The 19,323-nt window shown below is 37.2% G+C and overlaps 1 protein-coding gene across 7 annotated transcripts in view; it reads right to left on the reverse strand.

The window, feature by feature from the left end:
- MTMR1 (myotubularin related protein 1) overlaps window positions 1–19,323 on the reverse strand; it is a 53,590-nt gene that overhangs the window by 27,668 nt on the left and 6,599 nt on the right. For 2 of the 7 annotated variants that reach the window (XM_043492922.1, XM_043492920.1), the window contains exons 2-11: window positions 17,748–17,853; window positions 12,967–12,990; window positions 10,758–10,811; window positions 8,010–8,085; window positions 6,342–6,436; window positions 6,000–6,107; window positions 5,484–5,585; window positions 3,136–3,219; window positions 2,280–2,429; window positions 1,059–1,247 (exon numbers count right to left, since the gene is read on the reverse strand). In XM_043492922.1, the coding sequence (XP_043348857.1) occupies window positions 1,059–1,247; window positions 2,280–2,429; window positions 3,136–3,219; window positions 5,484–5,585; window positions 6,000–6,107; window positions 6,342–6,436; window positions 8,010–8,085; window positions 10,758–10,811; window positions 12,967–12,990; window positions 17,748–17,853 (988 nt within the window). The remainder of the gene's footprint in view (window positions 1–1,058; window positions 1,248–2,279; window positions 2,430–3,135; window positions 3,220–5,483; window positions 5,586–5,999; window positions 6,108–6,341; window positions 6,437–8,009; window positions 8,086–10,757; window positions 10,812–12,966; window positions 12,991–17,747; window positions 17,854–19,323) is intronic. The other 5 variants (XM_038417425.2, XM_038417427.2, XM_038417426.2 and 2 more) reach the window with 5 other exon arrangements.

Below are 19,323 nucleotides of genomic sequence, written 5' to 3' on the forward strand. Positions count from 1 at the left end.
AGGATGGTGGGAAGTGGAGTGACCTGGCCCCAGCCCGCTCTGCTCCCCTAGATCCCAGTCTTGGGGGGGGGGGGGGAACCACTCCGCAGCACTCACCGGTGGCGCAACTGGGAACTGGTGGAGCAGAGCAGGCTGGGGCTGGGTCACTCCACTTCCCGCTGCCCGGTGAGTGCAGGGCATGCGTGACCCCGCTGCAGTCCCCAGGGATGTAGCGGGGGTGGGGCTGGGGCGGAGCAGGGGTGGGAAGAGGCGGGGCAGAGACTTTGGGAAAGAGGCAGAGCACGGGCAGGGGCAGCTTTCCTGGCTGGCTCAGCCAGCCGGGGGATCAGGCTGGCCGCTGGAGCAGCACGCAGCATAGTTTGTGTATGGGTAAGAATGGCCCTGCCCAGAGGCTGGGAGTGGACGATAGGGGATGGTTGATGACTTCCTGTTCTGTTCATTCCCTCTGAAGCACTTGGTTAGCGTTAATTTGGACTACTACGTTCCTTCCCTTACCCCTATTTATTTTTAAGTACACTATTTCAGTGCACAGTTACTTCACTAATTGATGCCATATACATAAGAAATAAATCAGGGGACTCCATGTAGGCTTTTTCCCCACTCCTCCCACCATAATCATTACCAGCACATCTCTACTTCCTACAGCTTTCTTCTATTTGCAAAACTGACTCAAACTGTAATAAACTCAATTGGCCCATGTCCAGGCCATTGAAGTACTTCTTCAGTAAGTTACTATCTCTACAGAAGGATTCTTTTACAATACAGGACAAGAAGCTAGGAACCGATAAGTTCAAATCTTGGTTCTGACAACACTTGTGACTACAATCAAGTCAATCTCTGCCTCAGTCTCCATCCAACTTTAAACTGGAGATAGCAATAACTCACAGGGCTGCTGCAAGAATTAGTTAACACTGACAAAATGCTTTGATACTATCAAAGGGCTTACACATATATTACTTTATTATGAGAAGTGAAATTTTATGGAAAATATAAGAATAAAGTTTATTTCTCAGTACATGGGCAACATAATCTCCATTTTAACAATTATGACAACCTACCTTGTTTGTATCAGCAACACTGTTTTGTCTGGCATCAAAGATGATAAGCTTGTGTGACTGAGCATTAGCATCCATTATTGTTTGTAAGTATTTTTCATCTTCTTTGCAACGTTTGTCATTCGGGCCTACCAGTGGCTGGCTGCAGCGCGTTATAGTTGCCTGGCTCTCGGGGTGAATCCAAGATAACACCTGCATTTAAAAAAAGTTAGTTTCAGGATAGTGCACCAGCATCAAATTGACATTCCTTATAGCAATTGGTCAGTCATAATAAGCCATGGTACAACTTCCCAGTGGGAGAAAGAATGTAAATTTCAGTAAGATAATTCATACCACATACATTCAAAAGTGGGATGATGAGAAAATAGCAGATTAATACCATGCTGTAAAAGACATGGTATCACTGTTCCCAAATTTAGTTAGGCTGAAATGTGAAGTAGTTCTAAACAACTATGACTTTATTCTCTGTAGCATTCAGAAACAGCCTTAACTTTTACGTTCTACATACTTTCTACGGGCTTAAATACAGTAAGAGGGTTTTCTGGTGGGGAGAACGGAAGCTCCTTCCGTATGGAGGTCTATGCAGTCAAGCATGAACATATCTCATTCCTTCCTGCCCCAGGCAGGAACTACTGCAAGATGACATCACATTAAAATTCCTCACTTTCTTTCTCCCTCCTGGGGTTGTCATTTCTTTCCTAAGTTTACCCTCCCCATGTATAATATGGCTGCATTTACAGCCCTCTACATGAGCAGCTGAGTAGGATAATCTCTACCAAGAACACATTGCCATTTTCAGGAAGCTCACAATGTGGTGTCAGAATGATACAACACACATTCCATCTCACCCCCAAACCTCACTCACCATGGGAGCAAGAAGAAGCACAACCTGACACTTTCAGTTCCCCACTAGTGTCGGACGCTATCTTTGAACTAAAGTTCATTACACAGCAGTAAGCCACTGAACAATTGCACTAACCCTGTAATAACTATCTTCATTAACTTTTTAAAAATTCCTCCAGCTCCATAACCAGTAAGTGTATTTCTATACATTTTATACTTTCTCTCTCGTATAAGGGAGCTGGATAGTTGTCTCAGAAAAAACCCTAAAGGCATTTCAGATAATCTCTTATAAGATGCATTACAAATACATTTCTTCTTCTTCAGGAAGCTACATTACAAATACAGAGAGAATTCATAATGAATATTAGAGGCCTTACTTACTGGAATTCTGCCTTTTGCTCTAAATGCTGCCACTTTTGAGAGGTCATCATCTTTCACGCTGGTTGGCACAACAAAGATAGTAGGATACGTATCACAAAGTTCATAGGTGCTGTTAATTTTGGATATTTTCCAACTCTCATTAGGCAAACCCTGTGCAGAGGCAAAACATTTATCCAATATTTTAAAAAAGTTAGATCTTTACGTGTGTGTGTTGTATAGTGACTCCAAAACAGAACAATCCATTACATGTTTTAAAAAAAAACAAAAAAAAACACATACCCACATTGTTCTGCACAGTGTTTCAAAGGTTATGTGAGCAGAAGCATTTCTCAATATTTTGGTTAAAGATATGGGGCAGTATGAAGCCGCAAAGCCTATAGATAATTTAAAAAGCAACAGTCATTTGGATGGGTTTGCACTAAAGTAAAAAATGGGCCTATAGTGAAACAGAAAGAAATTATTTTACACCAGGAAATTGATGGATTAAGGAGACCAAACTAAAATTATTCCTCTGTGTAACTGCTGGTCATATTTGTTTTTAAATGAGCAGACTACTTTTTCAGAACTGGTGCTTAAAATTAAGTCTTCAAATATGGATTTAGATCCCTATATAACTGCCAAGAGACTTCCTCAAGTACTGAGCACCTATAATCCCAACTGATTTCAGAGGGATTTGTGGGGGCCTTACACTACTGAAAATTAGGTGACTTGCATTTAGATGTCTAAATATGGATTTAAGAGAGTAAGTTTAGTTATTCAGGGTTGCAAATTGTCTGTGAACATTTCTAAAAAAAGGTAAATTAGATTCAGAAGACTACCAAAACAAAATGAAAAGGTGATTACTTGTATAACCTACCTGCCGCTTATATTCTGCCATTGGATCATAAACTTTCCAACCATTAACAGAAAATTTTTCTTTATAGCTGAATGCAAAAATTGGCTGAAAGCAACAATGTTAAAACACAAATTACTATGCAGTATTTATCCATTTAGTAAACTAGAATTCCTGTAAACATGGTGAGCTCTGAAAATGAAAGCCACAAAAGCTGATTCAAATAGTTTCCAAAAGACAAAATCTTATATCCAACATTTGTTTTACAGTAGTGCGTAGAGGCCCCAGTCAAGACTGGGCTTCACTGTACTAGTGATTGTTCAAACACAAAAGAAGAGAGAGTTCCTTCCCCAAAGAGATTGTGTGTCTTGTCAATTCAGATAGCAAAGGAAACAGAAAGGTCAAATGACTAGCCCATGGTCTCACACAGGTCAGCAGTAAGGCCATGAATAGAATTCAAGCCCCATCACTCTCAGTCCAGTACCCTACCCATTGGATGATACCGAAATTGTATACTAATATGATACTGAAATTGTATCGCTAAAGCTAACAACTTGTGCCTAGCTATTGTTGAGATATCTGGACACTGAATTTGGGAAAGCACTTTGGCCTGGATGCACAAGAGGAGTTAGGCATTCTGACGCTTAGCATCACAACGCCAAACTTTTAGGACCCTAGAAAATCGCTGCAATTCACAAAGCCTGAGTTAGGCACTTAGGTTCCCTATATAATGAATGAGGAGAGAGATCCGCCTGAAAATACGTCTGCAATAGAAGACCCACAACATGAACAAGGCTGGCCTGTGTCTGCTGACTTGGGCTCACGGGGCTTGGGCTGTGGGGCTAAAAATTGTATTGTAGATATTCAGGCTTGGACTGGAGACCAGATTCCAAAACCCTGCGAGGGGAGTGGGTTTCAGAGCCCGGGCTCCAGCCTGAGTGTCTACACTGACATTTTTAGCCCTACAGCCCAAGCCTGCGAGCCCAAGTCAATTGTCCCGGTCTCTGAAACTTGGGGCATGGGGTGTTTTTTTTATTGCCGTATAAATAAATAGGTTGCAATTCACAAAAGCCAGCCCGGTTGGCAGGGAGCTACCTAAGCTAGCAAATGGGAGATGCCAAGCAGCGGTTGTGTGTCCCTCTCACCATGATATGCACCCAAGTCCAGGAGGTAGGGAAGCACCTATCTCTGCTAGCAAGTCACAGCCAGGAATTCTTTTCAGAGTTTGCAAGAAGCCCTGGGGTTGGGAGGATGGGAACAACTGGGCTATGGGATATTCTGATGTGGGGCTCCTTCAGTCTCTCCTGTTGAAGCTGTTCCACTCTGGATAAATAATTCAAGAGTCACTGGAATGGTAGGACTGGATCCTGGATCTCCCACCTCCTGGGTCTCCCATCAAGCTATGGAGTTACTCACCCTTGTACGCACTCTCTTTCTCTGGCCCGAATGACTAATTATTTATCCAGAGTTAAACAGAAGAGAAGAGACTGAGAAAAACCCTCAGCACAATGGTTAGAGCACTGCCCTAAAAAGTTGGCAGATCCCTGTTCAAATCCCTTTTCCCATTCAGAAAGAGGGGGGACTTGAAGCAGGAGTCTCCCACATCACAAGTAATCACTGGGTTAAAAGTTATGAGAGAGTTCCCATAACTCCCCACTCTCCAATTGTTTTGTCTAAACTCCCCTAAAGAGCCAAATCAGATAGGTGTGCTCAGAGGGTACCTACTGGATAAGGTCCAACACAAGACTTAGGTGGTCGAACAACTATCTTCCCCAGTTTGTTAATGTCTGAGGTTTAGGTGAGAGATAAGCCACCTGCTGTCCAGAGGAAGGAAGCAGGGTGCAAGCCCAGAGGTAGAAACATCGGTGCCTAGGGACTGAGTGAGATTAGGCACCTACAGGGTTCAGTGGGAGTTTTGTGCATCACAGTGGTCCCCAAGATGGGACTTAGGCACCAAACTCCTTTATCCTTCATTCTGAAATTCCCCAATTATCTATTACAGACAAATGCTTATAATGAAAGTCAACAAACCCTGAACTCCATCAGCACTAACAGGCCCAACTAACAATCTCAGGGCTATGTATGCGCAACACAAAACAAATATCTTTGGAATAAAAGGTGCCTTCTTCCATACAATATGGAGGACCTTACCCTGAAACCAATAAAGTCACTGTTTTCACTGGTAGCAGCACCTGGCTCTCAGTTCTGTAAATTACTGAAATAAAGAAGTCAAGCCAGAGTAATCTGAATGCTCCATGATATCTAGAATCAACAAATTAATATATTTGTTATGCAGTATTTGCTTATTTCCCTACACTTCCAAGAAGAAGACAAACAGAGGCAGACAGTCCTCTCCCCATTTTAGTACTTACCAGCCCATTAGAAAGAGGAAATGCTTGAGTTACGAGGTTTTCAAATATCTCCAGTCTGCTCTGTTCTTCCTGTTTATAGGCTAGCCGCAAGTTTCTCATATCCTGTCGGAAAATAAGCAAAACTCTCTTACACTTTGATAAATTAAAAAAAAATAGATGCAGTTACAAAGCTGACTGAAACCAAGCACTGGCTACTGACATTAAGGCAAGTCACATTTTCTAACTCTCCTAGTCATTAACAAAATTCTGTTCTAAAATGAGACTATTGGGAGCATCAGGAAGGTCTCAATATGTCACTGAAGTAGACATTATACCCTAGAATTCACCAATGAGGTGAAACATTTCTTGCAAGTTTCCCATCCAAATTCCAACCAAATCTGGCATGCTTATGGGATCAGACAGAACAATAGCACAAGGCGTTGTGGGTGCAGGTTCTCCTCAATACAAAAATGAAATTAACAAAATAAACAGTAATAGATAGGCATCCACTGCATTTCCTAGGAATTCATTCTGTACCTTGCAAACAATTTCTATACCACAGGAGTTGTCTCCATGGCTCTGCACTCCAATCTTTTCAACTCTACTTATTACTCCAAGGGGAACATCAAGAACAAAATGTGGATCCTGAAATTTGGATTAAAAAAATAAGATGAAAACATTTTTAATTGCCTTGGGAAGTATATGTAATCTAGTATAATTCATGTCAAATTGTGTGTTCTACTAGTCTTTTTATAGTTCCTTTTGAATTGATTGATGTGGAACTACTTTACATTTAATTTAAACTAAGTTTGTCACCTTCTGAAAATCTACTTCAGATTCTAGCTGGAAGAAATACGCACATAAATCTTAAAGTCTCACCCTCTCAACATTTTTGAAATACATTTTGAAGTCCGTCACTGTCACTGTACCACTGACTGCTCCCATAAATGGACAGATATACATGACATCTTTAGCTGGAAAAAGACACAAATGAAAGTTCCATTTTATTATTGTAGGCATTTGTGCTACAAGAAGCTCTTTATAGAAAAATAAAAATTTTATACAAGAAACCTCCTACAGTTCCAAATTACTAGAGATCTTTGAGACTTCTATATGAAACTATTTCAAAGCCACTATAACTGACCTTCTACTCTCAAATTTTGATTTGAAAGAAAAAGTCCTCTGCATTTTTAAAAAGGTATTTACAAAGAGAATGATCAAATTCTTCAGTTTGAAGCAATATGTGCTAAATCCCCACCATAAACCAGCCTAAGAGAATGGTGATGTGACATGAAGCATTGCTCCTTATTGGAGCTATACTATACAGAATGTTTCTGTGGGGAGTCCATGAAATGGCATACAAATATTTTATGTAACATGAGAAATAGCCTTTTGCCTTTCTACAAAGTTGCCAGTTTGTTGCATCTTATATTTAAGAAAACCAGAGTGGCTTGGAATAATGGCTATTTGTCCTGTCACCATCCATATGTGAGTTCTGTGCACATTTCATTGACTTCAAATCAGAATTCGAGGAGTCCCAAAGTCTTCATATTGCAAAAATACCAGGCTGCGCCATATCACCCTTTTTTCTGATAATCACAACAGTGAACAGCATTCTCTGCTCTTGTTGCACCTTATATTAGTCAGATGGGAAGGCTCATGTGGCAAGCAACAGTCATCCTGAAACTAAAGCTCAAGTTAGCTGCTCAAGTAATGTGTCTGAGCAAAGATTACGTCCAAATCTGGGTTTTGCATACCTTTTTAAAAATAATTTTTACATTTCAGTAGAACAAACAGTGACTGTTTAGTAACCTGGTTTCACATAACTGTACTACTTGCATCAAACAAAACACCCCAAGATCAAACTATGTTACTTCACAAAAACTAAACCTGAGGCCTTCTATTTTGCACATGCTTAAACAGAGAGGGTTTATATATAGCTATCCGATTTCCACAGATTATTTCAGGTTTTGGGAGCAATTTGAAAAATCTGGCATTAAGACTGTATCCAATTAGATAGTAGAATGAGTGACTGTGTGCCTTTTGCCGCTACAGACTGGGTTACAATCTCCATTCTGGTAGTCAGTAATCTTTTTGTGGTCCCTACAAAACGTTTACCCACATACTAATTCCACCACACAACTTTCCACAGCAGGTCATTTGACTACAGAAGATCTAATTAAAATGGGACAGTCAGCACCACATTTTCATTTTCTTTCCGGGCTAAATCCTGAAGTGCTTGAAACTAGGGAACGAATTTATGACCTATGGGGAAATTTTGAGCACAGATGCACCCTCCCTCCAACCTTGCTAATATGTCTATGTTGATCAGCTGCTTGTTGAAATAAAATACCACACAGATCTGTTTACACTGTGTTGAACTGATTTACTTATAGCATAGCATTAGGGTTTGAATAACTAAGAAAATCCATAGCAAATTTGATCATTCAAGGTAGAATTATAAAATATAAGAAGAACAAAACCATTTGATTTTATCTTTATTCATAAAGTAATGATTTAATACTATAAATTCAAAACTACACATACCAATCGCTTTGATTGATTCTCCAGGAAAAAGTGGCGCCTCTTCCATCTGTGCCAGCTTGTTTCCATCCCTCAGTGCCTGGCAGAAATCCAAAACCATGAGTAAATCTCACATTCCATCTGCACATCATCGATACACTTTGCTGCAAAGTGCTTTTGCTAAGAGGTTATGGGAGCATGAGAATGTGTATCCTTTTTCCAAAGCACAACTGTGTTAAACAATGCTGCATTAGAAAACAGGGCTTGATATCGTAGGTAACAAAGTATTTATGATGCAGACATTTAAATATTAGTAACAAACCACTTACACGATTAATTTAACGTGCTAGCTACATATATAGCGCACAAAAAACCTGAGCAATACCATTTACCCAGAATTAGGCCAAAAAAAATGAGGCTAATCTTTGTGGTTTTAGGTTATCATCTACTCAAGAATATTTAAAAGTGTTTATTTAAAAGTATTTATATTCTTTATTTCTCGACACCTTATTAAAATAGCTAACATTTAATTATCAAAGAGAATAGTATGAGAAGTTTAATTTATTTAGCATTAAAAAAAAATCAAATCACATTATATAAATCAGACAGACAGAAACATACTACTATACCCTACTTGACAAGGTACCATTTTCGTAAGCACCACTTGGTCTGACGCAAATATTTTATAGAGATGATAGATCTAAAAATTCAGATTATAGCTTGATGTCACATTGTTTTCTAGAGAGTCACAAAAGCCGGTCAATATAAATTCAGGGCTTGATTTTAAAGCTAATGTTCAGGTGAATGACTTCTTCCTTAAATACTGCAACAAGGGGCCTTTAGTTTTCTGCTGATGTTTGCAATGTTCTGAAGAAGATTTTAGTGGAGAACTTAAGGGTTTACAAAATTCTTAATGACCATATAAAGGAGCTGACAACACAGGATGTTTTGGTGAGAGTTTAGGATTTCCATTTTAAGTGTTTGGTGTAAAAGTTGGAATATTTTACATTAGAAGAGTACAAACAGTGAGCTAGTTTCATAGTATATAGAAACATATATAGATACTCATCCCTTGTAACAAATTTCTGACTTGCAAGCAAAGAAATAAGATTATCAGATATTTTATATTTTTAAACACAAACCTTTAACATTAAATTGTTTTCTTAGCATAAATTTATATGGGCTTTCTGTTTTTAATTTTGTCTGAAACTAGCAGAATTTGGTATCTAAGCTCTATCATGGAACAGGATGTAGTGGAGTAGTCAATGGAACTACTCAGGTGCTTGAAGGTAAGCACATGCTTAAATGCTCTGCTAGACTGGGGCCCAAGTGCAGTATTATAATTTATATTTCTCGACCTCTTATACGGTCACAAAAGCGCTACCTAGGCAAATGGTGTTTCCTTCCTGCACCAGGCATAATATAACTCCTCCTTCGTTGTCAGAAACATAACTTTTAATTTGAAAAATGACATCAAAGTAAAATATTTTTGAAAATCATTATGGTATGTGTAATTTAAAGATGTATTAATTTCATTAGGAAATGCCAGTCCTGACTGATCGTTATCAAATTATATTTTAAAAATTCCTGACACATTTGTCTCTAAGAAAGAGCACTACATCTCAACCAAATGTAACATAGTGGTTGTTGAGTTCAGAAGCAAATAAGTTGCTTAAGCAAGAAGTTGCATAAATTGGAAGTACATAATTTACCTCAGCCCCAGATAAATAATAATTTATGTACTCTTTATTAAAGAATTTATTTATGAATGCATGTGTCCAGTATAAAATAAAGAGTAGGAACAACATTTATATTTCCCGATATAACCAAACATTTTTAGACATACCAATATCTATAATGTTTTCTGTATAGTACACAGAAGACAAACATCTTTTGAATGAAAGAAAAAATATCCTTATAATTTACTATAAGGACACTTCACCTACTCAGTCCCACACAGGGTCACTTTTCTCTTGAAGTGCAGAAAATCTGAAGAAAATCTTAATGAATTAGGGGAGATGCATGCAAGTAAGACTAGGAATTTTTAACCAAATCTTTATAAGAACTTCAACACATTATTTCATACACAATCTGGTATGCCAAAAACCAAATTTTATTGTTTTAGCAGTTAAGCATTGTATTTTGCTTTTCATTATCAGAAGTTCTACATTTTAAGAGGGGGCTTTCCTTTAAATTCTATTTAAAGTCAGAGTTCAACCACATTACTGTCCAAGTAGTTTTCTCACAGCTGATTTTCTAGAAACATTCAGAATCACAGTTTATTTTCAGCAGAAGCTTTCTCCCCCGCCCCCACAAAGAATATATTCATAGCTAAGCTTTTGGGAAGTAATGTTGCCACCATTTTAGATTCTTATGCACATTATTTGTTCAGAGCCTTAAAAATGCATTATTAGAAAACAGGGGTATTTATAGTTACCCATTAATATTATTAAATTAAGGTGCAATAAACTTTTAACAAACCCTGAATTCAAAGAAAAGAGCTTCAGAAGCAATGCATATTGCGAAGTCCATAGTGGTCTTCATGATATCTCTGGCACTTCTCCCTTTTGGGGTTAAAAACTCTGCTTGGGGAAGAGGGCTGTTTTTAGTTTGGGGGGGGTAGTTTGTTTGTAATATTAGGAGTTTAGAGGTAATATTCTGAAATTGTCTATTGCTCCCCAGAACCTAACAATGGAGGATTTCATACTGTAGATGGGCTATTATACAGTAATTTACTACACAGTTAATGAACAAAAGATGAGTAAAACTTGCCACCTGATCAGCTTCTGCTTCAGAATGATAGCCATTGTGTCCATCCTGAATCTCCTGCATTGCATGAGACAGCAGTAGGGCAAAAGAGGGGTAAATAGGAAAAAAACATGCAGACAACAGGTAAAAGGACAGAATCACACTTTTTAAAGAGACAGTAGATACTTCAACATCAACTTATTTATTCAACACCTTCCACTCTTTGCATAAACTACTCACAGCTATTAGGCCAAGCTATGACACAATATGAAATGGAATATTTATTTGCAGTCTCACGAAAAGAGTCAGTGCAGGTATCAAAGAACACAAAGTATGTACTGTCTTTTTAAAACAAGCAACCTTATAGCAGAGAAAATGCAGAATATAAATTATGTATGCCACATGCTTAAAAATAGAAGAAATTGAGTATTGCTTGTTGTAGTAGTATAAAGGGAAAATTCATGCATTTTTCATTGAAGAAAAAATTTAAATATTTTCCATATCCATTAGTATTCAGATAATTTAAGGAACTGTTATATTGTGTAGATCACATGTTTAAATGTTACTGTCAAAAACATCTATTAAAAATGTACACAAATTACTGTTAGCCAAAAGGTTCACATCTCTATGTACTTACACTTGTTGTATCATATTGGGATCTCTCTTACTATATAAATTAAATCATTTTAATAATCATAAAAAGATCCCTGTGTGTTACAGGCAAGAACACAAAAGGTCATTGGGTTATATGCAGGTTTTTTGTTTTGGTTTTTTACTACTTTCAGCCAAAATTATTCTTCAGTCTGATTCCAAAATTAACTGGAATGAAACCACCATCATCTTTCACAGAGTTGGATTACATTCCAGATCAATCCCAATTCACAAATGCAAAAACTTCTCGTTTAACAGATAACACTTCTTGTCTTAAATCTGAAAGAAAGACAGTTTATATCTGCTTTGATAAATATAATTTTAATCACTTCTATGAAACCCCAAAAAGAAAACAAATTAACAGAAGGGGTTACATTTGTAGAAAACATAGATTCCATTGTTTTTACATGCTTCTAAAAAAATTTAGAGTGCAACAGCCACCACTTTCAAATGACACAGGATTCTCAACATGTAGACCTTATTAAAGTGAATATAGTAGTTATTTAAAGCTTAGGCCAGAGAAATGGCTGAAGACTGTTTCTATATTTAAAGTCCAAAGAAAGGTGGATGCTAGAATCCCAGGAAAAGGAAAAACTAGAAGAAAGGCAATTGAGCTCTAAACCAACAGATTACGGATGACAAAGTATGCACAGGCACTGAAGATGGTTTCTCATCCTTGAACATTTACTGATAAAGGTGAAAAACCAAAGAAAACAATCAAGTTTTATTATTTTAACATATTTTCTTGTGTTATTTCATTCCAATTACTGATAGATTTGCCCTTGAAAATATTGATCTTTGTGTATTACAATTATTATACAAATCCAAGTAGCTTTCAGATGTGAAAATAATTGATTAATCTCAAACCAGGGGATCAGGCTTAACTGATTTTTTTAATAAATGCAAACCCTTGTTTGAATGACAGGATTAAAATATTTAGAAAATAAAATCAGACTATTAACCCTGTCTTTTCTCAATTGATTAATGTTCCAAAGTGAAAGAGAAAGCTATGAATTTTCATATCATTAACAAACACTGGATAAAACCCAGCCTCTAAAATTATCATCAAAAAGATGTAGGTCATTGCATCTAACTTCAATCCCAACTTTCTATTTTGCTCAACGGCTGTTTCAATTAAGGTAAAACATGTATGAATGCAAGCATGAATTGAAATCTTATTTAAATAGAACAAACAAGACTTACTGTTTTTCCACAAACGACCACTGAAATTCTTTAGCATACATAACACATTAAACTCACTAATATAGTGCTCTGTAGTCCAAACCATGTAAGCATCAGTCATGAGCATCCATTTTGTCAGAATTAATGTAATAAAACTGAAGTTTGTACTGCACATTTGTAACATAACTTAAATATACGGCTCTCTCACACATTGGCTTTTACTGCTCATGAAAAGATTGCAATGGCAAACAAGCTGTTGAGTTGCATAGCAAAATGGTCTGACTGGTTCATAAAAAACATTAATGACATAAAAAAGAACACTAGGCACACTAAGTTCTCAACACAGCACAAAAGACAAACAGGTAGGAGGTGTTTTGCCAATAGCCAAATGTATTCTTACCCGTATATCAGGCCTCTTGTATACCTGTTAGTTAAAATACAAAATGTTATCCAACAAAATGTGCATTCAAATGTTGCTTTGTGACAGAGACGACATCAGGTAGCAGATCAGATTTTCAGAAGAGCTCAGCTTCCACTCTGGTACTTAAATTAGTAGCAAGATTTTCAAAACTGCACAATACACAGCTGCTCCCTCCGCATTCAACAAAGTGTGCTGAGCACTTTTAAAAATCTGGACACTTCATTTTAGTGTCTACATGGGAGTCAAGCTCTTGAAATCAGGTCCTAAGCATCTTTTTATTCAGTGACAACATACTAGTGAAAAATTGAAGAATTTAGCAGTCCTTTTGGATAGTATATAGTAAGCCCACAATAATAGCTATGACAAATGATGGCCCTACACTTTTGAATCAAACACCAGAGCGTAGTTAGTTCTAACTTTTCCCTTACTTCCAAAACTTTCTAGGAAGCCATTATTAACTAAGCGCTTTCCACTAATGCCACCTCATTCAATGCCACCACTTTATTACTAAGTTTTCAGTCAGGTGAGATTTACATAAAACACTATGAATTTAGAGAGTTAGATTGCCCCCAAAACCAAGTATGCTGCTTGTGTATGGCATATTAATACAAGTCTAACAAGAAAAAGCAAGCTCAACATGCTTCAAATTCCACATTCCCCTTCGCAGCACAATATGTTCCCTTCTGACCTTTGTATTTTTGCAAAAGCTTTGTGGTGGAGTGAAACTCCCACCATGGAACACAGAGGAGAGGGAGCCATGATACTCAGAATTTTTTTAACAACTGTATGTGTTGCCTTTGTGTATATGGATTCAGGGACACAGACATTTTAAGAAACAAAAAATAGATAATCATTCAATCTGAAGTTCACAAGCTGATGGGAAGCCATCTGAAAGCCAAGAAAACTAATGTTATGTATTCAAATCTGCCTGTCTAGCTAAAGAGGTATGCAGTTTCCAAGGGTACAGCACTTTAAAATAGCCCAGACCAGAGTGACCAAGTCACAGATAACTATGGTGAGGTCTGCATCAGAGTGACTCAGAAGTTTTAGCTAGGGCAGAATGCATTTTGCAGCATCCTGTTACCTATGAATTCAGCAGCAGCAATGAGCAAAGAGACTCCTGAGTGTGCATATTAACGAGACCAAGGGTGAAACAGCCCCTCAAGGAAGGATACAATAATAATCCTCCCCTACCCCATCATTATACTTATTCCTAGATATGCTTTCACAACAACTTTGCCTCTGATTTTTTTGGGCTGAACTTAAGCCAGCTAGTTAGCTTTCACCCATGGCTAAGTAGGCCAGATACTGGGAAAGCAAGCAGACTAAAAGACGTAGATTCAATCAAAAAGGGGAATTGTTGCTCCTAGTGATCTCACACACATGTTGAGCAGAAGGAATGACAGAAGAGAGCCTTCGTATTGAGATCTTGATGCAAGAGCCCTCAGGAAGAGTGAGAATTATAAGCCACTAGACTCTACCCTTTAGGCCTGAACATGAACAGTTTAAGCTATCGCATTCATTCCCACAGATGACTCAACAGCACCTCATGATCAACCAGGTCTAGCAATTGCTTGCTTTTGTAATGAAGGCAAATTGTATTCTGAGCAATCCACATTGACAGTGACCCCAAACTGTATATTTTTAAACTAATCATGAAGAGCAAGAATCCATCTCAAAGCTTCTTCTGAATTTTAATTAGCAAGGCTGAATGAAATTCAGAAAGGAGTATATTTGCTCTCTCTTACTCACAGTTTTATTCAGCCTTGAAGACAGAAGTTCTGCAAACAGTGCACTGCAATTCAGGACTATATTCTTGCTTTAAGTCTCAGTTTTTGTACTAGAAATTTAAACCAAAAAACTTAGGGGCATATTTTCAAAAACTGCCTTTAAATTTGTATAATCAAAAGTCTGCTCACAAATTGGGAAGACAGACTAAGTACCCAATTTGTGCAAGTAAACAACTCTGAACACAAATTTAGAAGTCAGCTATCTATATTATTTCTTTGATGTGTTACTTTCTTTAAATGCCAATCAAGATTTTAAAAGGCACTGAACGCAGTGTGGTTCAATGGAGAGGGTACTGGTCTGCGAGTCAAGAAACTGGTTTTCCTTTGCTGACTGGGTGACCTTGTGAGAATCATTTAGCCATTCTACACCTCAGCTTCCTCATCTGTAAGAGTAAGCCAATAGGTTCACCCACCTTCAAAAAGCACGGTGATATCTACAGATGGAAAGCTTTATAGGCACTATTATATTATAATCATATGGATTCTCTTTTGTCGGCCATTTACTCATCTATAACAACTTTTTCATTTAATATGTTGGCCAGTTTTACATGGACATTCTAGCTGATCAACTTGAATGATTACTTCACAACCATTACAATCTATTGTGTAAATAATATGATAAGTTAAATTTATTGGATAAATGCACAAGTCAATACATATTCTATTGACTAAACTTAATTAACTTTGCATTAGTTATAAGGTACTGTGTACATTCTCAAAATGAAAATGCTAATGCATATGCATATCAAAATTGTGATGAAAAGTGTGAGGTATCTCTGGATACTTTAAGGATGAGGCCGCCATGCTTGCTTCCTCCTATGATCCAAGTAAAGAAAGCCATACAAAAATTAGTGCTATTTGGCATGATTTACCCAAGACCAGAATAGGAAGGTTGCAATTAAAGACTCAGATGCTTTGACAACTGTGTGGAGAAGTTTGCACAGCATCTGCCCATGTTGCTCTTGATTTTAGTTACTGCTATACAAAGTTTCTCACTTACACATACATTAAATTCACCCACTTTAAAAAAAATTGTGACATTTAAAACATATTGTGTATGCAGTAGCCAACTGATTTTCCGGAAATATGTAAAACCTTGGATATTGCATGGCAATCAGGAGGCAATAGGACAGTACAATTAAGCATCTGAAAGAGAGGTTATAATGTAAAGGAGGCCCTTTTCCAAAGCAGCACTTTGAAAACACCATATAATAGCTTCTTAGCTTTTAAAAAAAACTATGCATTATTATCCAGGATAGGTAAATAACATTTTATGATTAGAAACTCTGCAATGCAATTTGCAAATGTGGGAGTTTAGCTCATTCCATCATTTCATAGACATGTAATGTTAAATACAATTTATAAACAACTGGGATTTTGAGCATAGAAAGGTTTAATTTTTGTTTTATTTTTAAGAGATAGAGAATGAGCTAGATTTAAATACTGCTCATTAGGCCTCAAAATATTTCTCCCTCTTAAGTAATGTGCAAGATCGGTCTGGAATAGAGAACCAGACTATTTAGATTAAAAATCTGGTTCTGCTCTGGAGGAATGCATAATAACTCAAATGGTGAATTGAACACTAAACTCGCAGACTTGGATTCTGCTAAAATGAAGTCCTTGATCTACAGGGCAAATACAACACAGACAGCTGTAATGCAAGGTTTCCCACAATGCTTTATCAAAGACATGAGCCTTGACCCAGAGCAAGCATTTGCAATTCAGCTGCCAGAGTATAGAAGAGCTAAGCTTTTTCTGAGTAGAAGTTGCTGACTGTGCCAATATAGTGACAAACTCTGTGCGGTGAAGTTTTAAATAGACTAAGATCAAATACAGTTAGTAACTTCATCTTCAAGCTCACGCTGAATTTGACCTGCAGTCACAGAAGTTACGGAAATATGCTGTTTGTACAGAGCATTCAAGTTCTTTTAATCCCAGAAAGCATTGGTAGGTTATTTTAAACTTCAATTTAAAGCAAACAAGATAAAAATCTTTATTTAGACACTTTGCATCCAGAACACACAATTTTGTTTTAATTCCAGGGAAGAAAGAGAATATAAAGCACATGGAAGACCTGAACTTAACAGCAACTTTGGACTTTTATGGGGACTGGAAACAGAGGTAACACTTGTGTCATTTTGCAGTGCAAGAAAGATTTAATACATACTGCTCCTGATAATACTTAGTCCTGCCAGGAGTGCAGGGGACTGGACTAGATAACCTCTCAAGGTCTCTTCCAGTCCTATGATTCTATGTAGGGAAACAGAAGAGAGCATGAAAGGGGAGGGAGGAAAAAACCCAAAGATTCTAATCAGAGCCAAGACATTGCATAATCATTGTCTCAATGACATCTATATTGTTGGATGAGAAAACAAACAAGAGAAAGTCTGTTCTGATTTATAAAGGGACATCGTTCCATAAATAGTGAAATGTTACATCAAAACAAAGGAAGAAAAGTAAAAATAGGTAAATGTTCTTTTCATACTGGAGAAGATACGCTCATTTAATATTCACCAAGACTAATTATATTTAATTTTTGTGAAATCCACATAACTCAATTCTTTCTCCTGAGTGCATGGTGCATAGAAAAGATTCCAAACCAAGAAACAAATGTTTCATTCCTATAATTAAAAAAAGAAACCAATTTCCAGAAAATTTCTAGATAAAAATCAAAGGAAAGAAGAAAATCACACCATGACTGTAAAATACCACCTTCAAAGTTTCCTTTTTTTTCTATCTACCTTTTGTTTTGTAGAACTGAGTGAAGTTACTCTAAATGAGAGATAAAATACAAAGAAAATCTTTGCACCTCTCTATTCGCTGTTAACTGACATTTGACTCTCAAATTGTCAAGGATCCACTCAAGTGTTTGCCATGTGGATAAATAAAGTAGCAAGAAGTTTCCTGCCCAGCCATTTCAACAGACTGAACAACTATTTTTGTATTCCGCAAATGATAGATGTCACTTACCCTGTAATCTCTGGATACACTGTCTGATGGCACAGAACCTGAAATCTGACTAGAAATGGTAGCAGCTATGAGCTGTTTACACCATTCAACGTGGGATCCTGTAGGGCTACAAGAACAAAATAAATATTTCAGAGTATTTAGCAACGATTACTACTTTACACTGAGGAAGTGATGAGAACATTTAATTACACCCCACGTGAATACAACCAACAAACAATTACACAAACACTAATGACATTAAACTCTTTAAGAACAGAGTACAACCTTTTTGTTGAGCAGATTACAGAGAAGAATTCAATTTTGCTGGAATTTGCCATTCATTTTGATTCAGACGTGCAATTGTTAATCTACAAAAACGTTCAGGGCCCTGGGGACATGAAGCTCCTGATTCCCTTATCAGTTATTGTTAAAACTATTCATATATTTCTCTTTAAGGCCATAAAAATAATTTATTTTGAGCAAGTGCTTCCAGGACCTAAGTGCTTTCAAGAATTTCATATATGTGACACTATTATTCAAATAAGGCCTAAGAGATAGAAGCTATTCTAACACTGCCATTTAAAAATAAATTAAATATTCTCTAAGGGAACACCTCTAAAATAATAAGAAAAGATATATAAAACTCTTCCTCAAGGGAATTTTCTATCTAGCTGTATCTTCTTTTTTGCATTTGCTAACAACAGGGAGACCCATTTCACATTACTGAACCTTGTAGTTTAGCAAGCACACAAGCCTCCCCCCCCAAGATACTGCATCAGGCAGGTCTACAGCAGAATTTCACTAATCTGGACTAATGCAATGTGTGAGTGGGACAGGGACAGTGCAGACTGGTGAAGTTCAGAGACTAACAAATATGGAAACTGGGGTGGATCCACTGTAATTTGACACCAGCCACTTTTAAGTGCCCTAGGTCTATTTCAGTATATTTCAGAGTGCCAGATGAGAGGATGGGGGGGGGAGTAACAGGATGCTCCCCATTGCCCTGTTGTCCCTGCTCCAAGCACAGCAGTATAATCTCAGATTGCACTTCAACAATTTAATGCATTTAATGCATTTTAGTGAGATGAGGTTCTTCTGTATATATAGTGTTTTAATTGAAGTCAGGAACAGAAAGTACAATACATTTTAAAAATAGTATATAATGAACAAACATACAAGCTAATTTTGAAGTCTGGGATACTCCCAGAATGGTACAAACGAATGACTAATAAATCACAAATGTACACAGCACAAACAGGTAAAACTGGGATTTGAGGGGGCGTGACAGATTGTTCATCAAGAGCACAAGATACCACTTCAGAGGCCTTTCACACACTAATTGCACTGTGCCATAATGAGAAACAGCATATGGGTTTCAAGAGGTACTGGCTGAAGATAAGCATGGTGAGCACTGCAGCAGCTACATATCTGAAGTGAAAGAGCATCAAGTAATTTTTAGTCATGGATTTTATTAGTTCTCTCCCTTGCTGCATAAACTTTACACAGCACCACTTCATAATATATGATTTCATTATTAAAAATCAATTACAATCTTGCTTCAGAGAAGTCTCTTTTACCATAGTTAGTCTTGAACTGG

Source organism: Dermochelys coriacea, chromosome 9, assembly GCF_009764565.3.
Source record: "Dermochelys coriacea isolate rDerCor1 chromosome 9, rDerCor1.pri.v4, whole genome shotgun sequence".
Lineage (NCBI taxonomy): Eukaryota > Metazoa > Chordata > Testudines > Dermochelyidae > Dermochelys > Dermochelys coriacea.